Genomic DNA, 11453 nt, shown 5'->3' with positions numbered 1-11453 from the left:
CGTGTTGACCTATATATTATATAACTTGTATAACTTTGACTCGTTAACCCATTTAAAGGGAATTGCGTCTGGCGAAAGTACCGCGGTGTCACGTTCGCGCGTGGAAAACATAGCCACTCATCATCACGTCGTTTCAGTGCAAGGCAGTTGATGGGAATGCATATTAAGATATTTTGACTTTATTCTGCAAGTCTGTGGGATTTGCGATAATGTAGGTCACGTTGTTTGAGTTTATAAAAAAAACAAAAAAAAAACTAAACAATAAAAACAATTTGCTATTACTCACCATGGAAGAATCTCACTTGGTCGCCAAAACTTAGATTTCTGGTTCGAGCCTTTCCAGACATTTTATGACTAATTGTTACATTTTTAATATTTTGGTTACCTCATTACGGCATAAGCAGTGCAAATAGTTGCATATCACTGTTCAGCATATACAAGCACCCTACTTTAAACATCTATCATTAATATTCCAATTTATCAATGACTTTTAAATCAAACTTTAAACATGGACCTGGCAAAACAACTTTACCCTAAAAAATATCAGATTATTTATTCATATTTAGAATTAGCTTTAAAAAAAATGCAGATCGCTCATTTATACACTTTTTCTATCCCGTGAGGTCAAGATTTTTTACCAAAAAAAAGAGCAAAAAGTAATAAATTAAATGGAATAGCCGTACTAAAATATTTACGATAGCAGTTTATTATCATCTTTTTAGTCCCAAAATGCACTGATTTTCCTTTTGCAGTCCAACAAGTGGCAAAATGGCCGCCAACTGAGATGGATAAAAAACGTGTGTATTTTGCTGCTTAATTCATATTCCACTAACAAGGACGTGTTTAGTTATTGTAAATATTTTTTACGTGACTTTCCCTTTAAAAAAATGTATTGAGAAGATCATTTAAATTACTATATCCCATATAATCAATAAAACGTCAACATTACATGCCTTTAAATGTAACATTGCAAAATGTTCGCATATTTTACATAAAAGAGTATTAATATCTTATGTTCTTAATCCTGTGAGTTCAATTTTTTTTTTTATACAAAAATAAAAAAGGCTTATCTGTAATAGCCGTACCAAAATATTCACGATAGCATGTTTCTTAGCATATTTTCCATCCAAAAATGCACTGGTTGGTATTTAATACTTATTTTACCACGTGAGATAACAGAGATACTTCCGCAAGTTCTATCGCTTTAAGTCTTCCACTAACAAATGAGGTCAAGCATCGTCCACAACCACCTTGATGCATCTACATTTCAAACCGCGAGCCACTACTTTCATTTCTTAATAGGTCACGTCCTTTTTTTATCTTTCAGATGTGCGCCTTTTTACGGAGTTTGCGCCACGGGTGTGTGTCATTCGCACACTCAAATATTTCACTTGATCATTTTCATGTGTGTCATTAAATGTAACTTTCAACATGATGAATGAGTTCTAAGAAGTGACAGAGCTGGAGATATTCTATTAGAAATTCAATTCACTCAGTGATTTTGATTGATTTATTTTATTTTTTATTTTGCCATGTTAACATAAAAATTCACCATGTGAATATATTAATAGCATTTCCCTTGTGGCCTCTTTCACTGGGCTACAGGAGACAGCATACGAACACGTCATCACATATATAACCCAACAACAATATCCTGACTCTTCACGGGGATGACTACTATTTTTTTTTAAGGTGACGTGAATACCAAACATAAAATGAGACTAGTTTGGTCCTTTACTTCCGAGAGTAGCAAGATGTTTCATTAACTTGTAGGTCCTTTTTTCACTCATCACAATAACTCAGCGTACATTATATATATATATATATATATATATATATATATATATATATATATAAATAAAGTGGCTCCATTCGTCCATTTCGGACAGTTTCACTTTGGGGTGTACTCACTTTTCTTGCCAGTGTTTTAAATTGCTGTTTTTTTAAATTATTTTGAGGTGTAATTGTGAAAGGTGAAGTTCTTCAATGTTGCCCCATGAAAACAACAAAAAAAAAAAGTGTTTAGTCAGAACACATTAGCCGCCTAAATAATCTGTAACTGGGTTGAAATGTATCCTAATTCTACTAAAATAGGTAAAAATACGAGGGTTAGGATTCGATCCAGACACATACAAATAATAAATAACACTAAATAAAATATACACATAGTAATCTATACATTGCTTATACCGTTTTGCCTAACTTCATAATTCCAACAGAATTAGTCGACGAGATCCTCAATCCTTTCTGCAGCAATAGCACCACCATGTGGTGAAAATGGGAACAACCGCAGTATGTCGTCCTCTCGTTTCTTACAACAGTGAATTGTAACGCTCTCTGGAGGCGTGTGAGACTGTTTATGTGATTAACGTGAAGGTAGTTTGAGGTTAAGTGCATCGAACGTGAGCTACGTCTGGATTCATGGTCACATCACAAACTGTGATGATCTTTGGTAGCTTTTTTTTTTTTTTTTCTTATCCGAGCTGTGCAACTTGGAGCAGAAGTAAATTAAAAGGTTCATTTGATTTTAAAAGAAAAAAAAAAGTTTGATACAAACGGTGTGTGAAAATGACAAGAATGGAATTAAATGAGGTGTTTCTCATTTGAATGTGTTCTGATTGAACGCGTGATACACAAGGCTTCTTTGTCTACTGTTTGCTTTGACGCACATCAATTTATGAGGATCCTTTCTTATCTATGCCATAAAAATAGTGTCCTTTTTCCAAAACCAAACCGCCGTTTCATCGTTATTGCTTTTTTTTTTTTTTAACTCATCCGGACTTTGTTTTTTTTTCCTGTAAAGGTGACCTAAAATGCATGTTCCCTTTTATTATTATTTTTTTTTTTTTTTTAACAGCCAGCTTCATCGACTTTTCTCTACAAGCCTTCCGATCAATTGGGAATAACATTGATACAATATTATTGACCGGCTACATGTGAAGGCACTTCAAAGAAGGAAGTGATTGATTGGACCTCGTCTGATTCGAATTCGGGCTTTAGATGAGCGTGTGAAAGGGAAGTGACACACTCCACACTTTCTATCTATATAATCATCTAATGTAGCACGAGGAAGATTCCAGCATGATTTTTTTTTTTAATGTGATAATAAACCAGTTCCTGTATATGAAAGAATTGAATTGCATCCCTGGTTCCTTAAAGCTACTGCTGTTTCTTCAAGCCTACTTTTATTTTACCCTGTAACACCTAAAGACAACCCTTATTCACTTGGAGGCAACTAAAATCCCAAATCTTCAACTACAGAGCTACTATATACCAGTCAACATATTTCCTGAGATATTTTCAATCTGAATGATAAAAACCCCCATTTCCTCAAATAGTGGTTTTGCAAAGATTAGCACACTATCAGGACACTGAATGAAACCACTGTGCCGTGGGAAATTATCCAATTCCACTTCATTGGTCTGAAAACTGATTTATTTTCCACAAATGAAGTACCTTCGTTTAACACAGGAAGAACAATTAAATGCTCCTCCACCAGACAGCAGAAGGTTCAATAAACTCATTTAATCCCAGGCATTTTCACGAGAGGAGGCGTTTTTTTTCCCCTGGATTTTGACTGATTTTACAAGGCCTTCAGAATATTGTGTTCTAGAGATGTAAAAACATGGAGCTATGACGCAAAAAAAAAAGGCTAAGACGTATAAATACGTCTTTGGGAGGCGAGGAAGACAATTTTGAAAACGTATATATACGTCTTATGGATTGAATGAGTTAAACGTGTACATACATACATGTGCGAATAACGAAAATCCGCAATCCAATCCAAGAGTGCCTACTGGTACCACAAGATGGCGACAAAGCACCACTTTTCAATGAGACAGGGCTCGTTCCCCAAAATCTAATTTTACGTGCCTATTTTTGTGAGAAAATTTAATCATTTAAGTATACCATTTAAAAATTTTTTTTTTTCAATAATAAATATGTGCCTTGGCGCACAAATTTACTAGTAATTGTGATACACATTTTCAATGCTTAATTACAGTGGATGACTTGAGTCTATTAAAGCAGACACTATCTGAGGAAACACTCGAAGTGGACGGACGAGGTTGCGCATAATGTTGCGAATCATGCTGAAACCTTCCAGAGTGCGACGGCAGCGTCCGTTCAGTGACAGGTACTCGTTTTGCGTATGAGCCACTTTATAGCGACCAGTGTTCAAACTATCAAGCAGTGATTGGCACGCGGTCCCGGTACGTACGGTATGTTGACTTGAGCTGGCCTGAGAGCTGCGGGCCACAAACGGCTCGTGCGCAGCGCGCGGCGCAAACCGACCAGAGGTAACGCGGTAACTCCTTTGTTGGCGGCAGAGCTTAAGTTGGTGGGGTGAGGGCGGTTTACACGTCGACTGAGGGGCGGTTCGGCCTTCAGCACCAGCGGGGGCCTCCAAGGGCCCGACCCTGTTAAGTCCGTGAATGTCTTTTTTTTTTTTCTACTCCCTGTTCGAGGTTGTCAGGCCTTCCCTGGCTTTACGTATGTGGGAATGGTGCCTCGTTGAGTCAGGCCTTCGAAGCGTTTGTAAGTGTAGTTGAGGAACACCCAATCCTTGGACTTAAAGTCTGGTTCCGTCGCATTAGCTGGGACAGAAATAAAAGCGTTGACGTCAACAGCAGCAGCAATTTCATTGGAAAACTTAATTAGGAATGTGGAAAATGTTTCAGACCTGGCTGGAGGATGTCTGATTCCGGGAACTCGTCAAAATTGGAGGTGTCATCGATGCTTTTGATCTCAATGGAAATGGCTGCAGGACGTTCTCTGTTGGGAAATGCATTATTATTTAAAAAGAGTGGCATGAGGTGGGGGTTGGGGTTATACTGTATCAGTAAAAGGAAAGAAAATCACCTGATGTGCTCCCAGTCCACGGGCTCAAAAAACTGATGGCTTTTTATCTCCTCCACGCTGCCTGCCCCGACTCTGTTCTCAGCATCTGTGCAATATCTGAAGCATCAAAAAAAAAAAGCACCCTGAATAACCACAGTGTTGTTTCTGCATATAAAATTTGGAAGTGGCTACCTGCAGGGATTAAAGCGCTGACACTAATAAAACGTTAGAGGATTTCAATCTCATGGTTTTAGCTTTAAGATCACATTTTTCCTAATCTTTACAACAATCAGCGGTTTTGAATTGCGGCTGCTAAAAAAAAAAAAAAGAAAATACCTGGCTCAACCATACCAGGGATGATGGTTAGTTGAACATCGTTACAGAATATCAATCATGGATCCTGTATTTTTCATTAATTATTTCAGCATATGATTAAAGAAAAAGAATATAGTAAAATGTGTGCAAATACGTCGCAGAAAAAAAAGTGCTTCTTTGAACCACTAGAGGGCGCTGCCTCCACACCAACTCAATTTTTGTTTAAATGATATTCCAACAAATGTTCAAAGTTTTTGTCATTAAGCCAAAATTTATTAAAACAGTGGCGGGCACTTCAATTTGTCAGAATGCTGTCATCTTGACACAAACATCGTCGTTTGGTAAAAAAAAAAAAGAGACAATGTCGTGGGACCAAAAAGAACCCAACAGGTTTTTTTTTTTGTTGCTATTTAATATGGCTGCGTTTTTTGCCAAGTGGCACCTGCGTGTGGCGTAGTACCGCAAGCTATATACTTGATGCCGATTGGCTGGGCGGGTCTAAAATAATGACGGCATGATGTCTAATATAATACAGTAAAATATTTTCACTTCTAATGCATTTCAAGACGTCCTCGGTCCAGGCTGGATTACTTCCAAGTTTTTAGTACTCACTGCTGTTTTGGTTTGCCATTTTAAAAGTTAAATATGTCACATACCGCAGGATCAAGTCCTTAGCTCGCTCCGAGATCGGGACTTCGGGCGGAAACACAAGGGTCTCCTTCCAGTTCATCACCTTCCTGTACGTCTCCTGCGGCGTCTCCGAGCAAAACGGCGGATAGCCTGAAAACAACCTCATGTTTTTTTTTTGTTTTTTTTTTTACACGCGCTTCAGACCATGTTATTCCCGCAAAATATTCACGCTTACCGATCAGCATCTCATACATGATGACCCCCAGGGACCACCAGTCGCACAGCTTGTTGTAGCCCGTCTGCATGAAGACTTCGGGGGCGATGTAGTCTGGCGTGCCCACCGTGGAATAAGCCTGAAAATCACAGGGTGGGATCACATGTTGGGATTTTTCAGCAAAAAAAATAAAAATTTCCCTCCGGGCTATACTAAATGACCCACCAAATGCACTACAGCATCAGAAATCATACTCAAGTGCTCATATTAATTTACAAGATCTCCACATGGAATCTAACAAACAGTCTATTGAAGGAAAATAATTCCCAATTAGCGCATTATTAGTCGTGTGTACATACCAGCTGTCTCCGGTTTTTCTTCCATGTTTCTGCTTTCCGTTTGGAGTTCATGTTTTGAAAGGCTGCAGAAACAAATGAATTAAAAAAAAAATAAATCCAATTCACAGTAGCTTGCACCTTGATAATAATTGTCATCAAAATGAGAAGTGCGATACGAACAAAAGTCACTGGGTGGGTTGTGTGTCAGGTTTCGGTAAAATTCTGTCCGATGGGCTTTCTTCAGTCCGGTACACAAGCCAAAATCAGACAGCTTCACGTGTCCCTGTGAGGAAAACAAAAAGTTAAGCTGACATGAATGAGTGCAAACTTGTAGCCGGACGACATAGCGTCAGATCTGTGATATGATATGACAGCGAGGAGAAATATACGCGGCATCTCCCCACCCTGGAGTCGAGCAGCAGGTTGTCCGGTTTGATGTCTCTGTGGATGAAGCCCAGCTGGTGGATGGAGTCGATGGCCAGGACCGTCTCGGCGATGTAGAACTGGGTGGCCTCTTCGGACAGGGTGTCCTTCTTCATCAGCAGCGTCATCATGTCGCCTAGCAACGAGGTGACAAAAGTTTTACCTCAGCACGTCGAACTGAGAATGAGCGTTTTTCGCATGTCAAATATGTGCCTTGCTAAGTCGAAGTGCACACCTCCAGGCAGAAATTCCATGATGAGGTAGAGGTTCCTCTTGTCTTGGAAGCTATAAAACATCTTCACCACCCATGCGCCGTCTGCCTCCACGAGAATATCCCTCTCTGCCCGGATGTGAGCAACCTGCACGGGAACGGAGAATTAACTATAACTCCTAACGCAGCGGGAGCAAGTCAAAAGACTTGACCTGTTCTTTCTCCAGCATGTCGGCTTTTCGTAAAATCTTCATGGCGTAAATGTGCCCGGTGTCCTTTTTCTGTACCAAACGCACCTGTCGGGAGAAGCGCAAGCAATGAAGGAATGAAAGACGGTAACATCTGAACACGAAAAAAATAAAAATAAAAAAATTAATCTCTCGCATACCTCTCCAAAAGCACCACGTCCGATGACTTTAAGGGACTCAAAGTCATCCAAGCCCAGCCGTGTCCTCTTCAGCCTCAAAAACTCCGTCTCCTTACGAGCATGCTGTGACCGCCGCATCACTTTCTGCCAAATGAGGAAAACACATCATGAGAAAATGAGAAAACATCCCACTTAATGTCGATTTTTATGCTATATTTTAATGTCAAGTGTGTCGCAAAGTTTGCAAACTTTACCTCCTCATCTGGTAAGCCCTCATCATCCATGGCCTTCTCCAGCTTCTTCTGCCTAGCAACAGCAAAAACAACGAAAAGTGAGTGAGTGGTGGATTTAATTCACGCTCAAAGCTGAGACAGTTGGGGCTTTTAATTTTACAAGAATAAAGTAGTAAAAGAGCAAGAACAAGCTTAATTGAATGTGAATAGTCAGTTTCCGTCGCGGAAAAGTTGTATGATTGGATTTTTTGCCCACATGAATGGTTGAAGATAAAAATATTTGAGCCGAGATCGTCACAATTGTGAGCTGCCGTTGCCAAGTGTGTACGCAGGCTCCCTCTAGTGGTATGCCAAAGAATCACTATTTTAAATGTTCACATCTTGTGCAGTACATTTGAGCTCAGTTCAGTTGTATTTAACTTTTAAGTACAATACTTTTGGATTTAATTTTTAAGAGCTATTGTTATTTATTCAAGCACAATTTTTTATTTACATTTTATTTGAATCATTTTACCACCGTTTTTCTTTTAATGTTACATATATCATACCCACATAGCGCAGATTTTCACCTACCCTAACCTTTTCAATTAAATGTTTAATAAATGAGTGTAAAATTTGAGAATGGCGGTGAACAAAAGTTTTCAGTTATGGGCAAAATAATCTCTCTGTGGTTAAGTTTGGAAACACGAGATCAGCTCTGCGGTAACGTGATCGTCCTTTGTTTGCGACCAAACACCCAACCACGTGTCGGGCGGCTTTGATACTTGACGCTTTAAGCAACGGCTACATTTTGCATTCATGGAGTCGCTTGCGGTAATTGTTTGCCATGCGTTGATACTCGTGGAGGTAAATGGAAGGACGGGTTTGGGGGGGGGGGGCTTACCTCATCTCGCGCTCCTCGTGCTGTGTGAGCAGCGTGCTGTAGAAGTTCTCCAACGTCAGTTTGGCAACGGTCACCCTCTCTCGGGTGTGGTTGCTCATGGGGAGGGCGGCTGTAGTCCCTCCAGTCATGGCCATGCTATCCTGTCGGAAAATCACAAAAGAAAAAAAAAAAATGTCAGTCCGTGGTACTTAGCGGTGATATTTGAACAAAAACAGACAATGCGGGGGGAAAAAAGTCAGCGGGTGAATACATTCCATACGGTACATCATCAAAACCTTTCGTCAGGATGCCAGTAGAGAACCATGAATGGTCTTGATTAGATCATACTGAGATTAAAAAAAAAAAAATGTCTCTGCAGGCCAGAGATACGAGGCCGTGTTTGGTCTACTCCCCGGCCACAACAATCTCACAAAAACAAGAAACTTCCTGATTTGCTTAGAAGGGGGAAAAAAAAAAAGAAAAAAAAAAATCAGTAAGTGACCCTCGAATGGAGAAGTTGGTACTGAATGGAATCAAACGGAGGTTGTGCTGCTTTACCTGAGGAAACGCCTCTTCTAAAATTTGATTTATCACATGACATTTGGTGTGACGTATCCATACCATTCGTTGGACAGACAGAGGCAGACTCATGCACACACTCCACCCTTAAAAGGGCTTTAAAGAGACCTGCCAGGAAACTTTCCATCCCTGAATGAAAGAGTCCAGTCATGACAAGAAGGACAGGAATGAGCCACACACACATGACTAATAAAACAAAACAAAAAAGCAGGATGAAGAGAAGAAATCATTCCTTTTTTTTTTTAAATATAAAATAGCAATTCATTTAGTTCGCAAATAGATCAACCGTAACCGTTTTTAAAATTAAAATGCCACACAATGCAAGAATGGGGTAACGAAGGAAGGAACCAACAAAGGAAGGAAGGAAGGACGTAAGGATGAAAGGACTCATGAATAAAAAAAGATATGATGGACGGAAGTCAGGAAGGAAGAACAGAAGCAAAGGAAGAAGAAAGGAAGAAGGGAAGGAAGAACAGAAGCAAGGAAATAAAAATGAAAGAAGGAATAAGTAAGGAAGGGAAGCAATGATGATGGAGGAAAGGAAGGGAGGAAGAAACAAAGGAAGTAGGGAAGGAGGGAAGGAAGGAAGAAAGGTACATGAATAAAAATGGTGTGACGGAAGGAAGTCAGGAAGGAAAAGCGGATGTAAGGACAGAAAAAGGAAGGGACAAAAAAGGAAAAACAGAAGAAGGGAAGGAAGGAAGGAAAAAAGGAAGGGAGCAAGGAAGGAACATGAATAAAAATGGTGTGATGGAAGGAAGTCAAGAAGGAAAGACGGAAGCAAGGACAGAAAAAGGAAGGAAGAAAAAAGGAAGAACAGACAAAAGGAAGGAAGGAAGGAAGAAAGGAAGGAAGCAAGGAAGGAACATGAATAAAAATGGTGTGACGGAAGGAATTCAGGAAGGAAAAGCGGAAGTAAGGACAGAAAAAGGAAGGAACAAAAAAGGAATAAGTAAGGAAGGGAAGCAATGATGATGGAGGAAAGGAAGGGAGGAAGAAACAAAGGAAGTAGGGAAGGAGGGAAGGAAGGAAGAAAGGTACATGAATAAAAATGGTGTGACGGAAGGAAGTCAGGAAGGAAAAGCGGAAGTAAGGACAGAAAAAGGAAAGAACAAAAAAAGGAAAAACAGAAGAAGGGAAGGAAGGAAGGAAAAAAGGAAGGAAGGAAGGAATAAAGGAAGGAAGCAAGGAAGGAACATGAATAAAAATGGTGTGATGGAAGGAAGTCAAGAAGGAAAGACGGAAGCAAGGACAGAAAAAGGAAGGAAGAAAAAAGGAAGAACAGACAAAGGAAGGAAGGAAAAAAGGAAGGAAGGAAGGAAGAAAGGAAGGAACATGAATAAAAATGGTGTGACGGAAGGAAGTCAGGAAGGAAAAGCGGAAGTAAGGACAGAAAAAGGAAGGAACAAAAAAGGAAGAACAGACGAAGGAAGGAAGGAAGGAGGGAAGGAAGGAAGGATTAAAAAATGGTGCAGAAGAATCATGGTAGGAAAGAATGGTTGGAGAGGTTGGAAAACATTTAGCAGGTTTCAGGAAAGAAAGCGTGGAGGTAATAAAAAGCAACTAGACTAAGGGAAGGAAGGAAAAAATGTCTTAGTGAATATAAACGTAATATAATAAAAACATTTTAAAACCACCACGTCCAGTATACAGACATAATGTAAGCTCGCCAGAGGAATTGATGTCTCCTATTTAATTTTCAGAGATAAGTAATTATTTAAAAGCTCATCTCATGCTTGCTCTTTTCCATTGGCGCCAGTCGAACAGGTTCCATTAGCAAACAGAGTAAAAATAGCCAGTACTTTTGAAAATAAAATGGGCTCAACCTACCTCCGTGTCCTGCTCCAGAGTCAATTATTATCTGGGCAGCAGCCCCACGAACCAGAGAAAATAAAAATATTTTGAGTTAAAGCGTCTTTTCTGCCTATAATGTAGGCAGAAAAAGCTGCAGGCTCCAGTTATTAAGCTAACTGTTCCCTTAACGGGGAACCTCTACACAGCTACACAGTAAACACAGCTGATATCAAAAAACAAAACATGGCTCATTGCGTCAGCCGCAGACAACAGGCGATCATTAAATTATATTTAAAAAAAATAATAATTGTCTTCGCAAGTCCCACTCTTGTGTCTGAGTACGGCGGATGATCTGACTTAATGGTGAAAAAGATGGGAAAAGGTAGCTCCAGCTTCGGAGGACCGTAAGGCTCATCAGTCGCTGCAGTTACGCAATGGCGTAGCTTGTGAGTGACGTCAACGCGGGCCAATCACCAGTGGAGAAAGTGTAACTGGCCAATCACGCGAGGGGGATTTTTTGGAGGATGACAACAGTGTCAGCCAATAAGAGAGTGTGGAACCGCCTCTTCGTTTGGACGCGGATTCATCAGACAGCTTTGCGCTCATGAAAGAAGTCACTGTTTCCAAGCATTTTAGACTTGGTTAATC

General features: G+C 39.9%; 1 protein-coding gene across 1 annotated transcript; it reads right to left on the bottom strand.

The window, feature by feature from the left end:
- Nucleotides 1-3417: 3417 nt before the first annotated feature.
- On the bottom strand, nt 3418-11221 carry LOC148341792 (serine/threonine-protein kinase 38-like). Its single transcript, XM_088288545.1, has 14 exons — nt 10842-11221; nt 8454-8593; nt 7592-7643; nt 7359-7481; nt 7183-7266; nt 6995-7118; nt 6741-6895; nt 6517-6619; nt 6358-6419; nt 6020-6137; nt 5811-5934; nt 4861-4956; nt 4682-4773; nt 3418-4595 (listed from the first exon to the last, which is right to left on the bottom strand). Exons 2-14 carry the CDS (start codon nt 8585-8587, stop codon nt 4471-4473), a joined length of 1392 nt encoding a protein of 463 aa, XP_088144671.1. The 5' UTR covers nt 8588-8593; nt 10842-11221; the 3' UTR covers nt 3418-4470.
- Between the last annotated feature and the right edge of the window lie 232 nt (nt 11222-11453).

Source organism: Idiotropiscis lumnitzeri, chromosome 2, assembly GCF_059441095.1.
Source record: "Idiotropiscis lumnitzeri isolate Australia: NSW breed Sydney's pygmy pipehorse chromosome 2, RoL_Ilum_1.0, whole genome shotgun sequence".
Classification (NCBI taxonomy): domain Eukaryota; kingdom Metazoa; phylum Chordata; class Actinopteri; order Syngnathiformes; family Syngnathidae; genus Idiotropiscis; species Idiotropiscis lumnitzeri.
The sequence above is the reverse complement of the archived record's forward strand: the minus strand, read 5'-3'. Positions and strand labels throughout refer to the sequence as shown.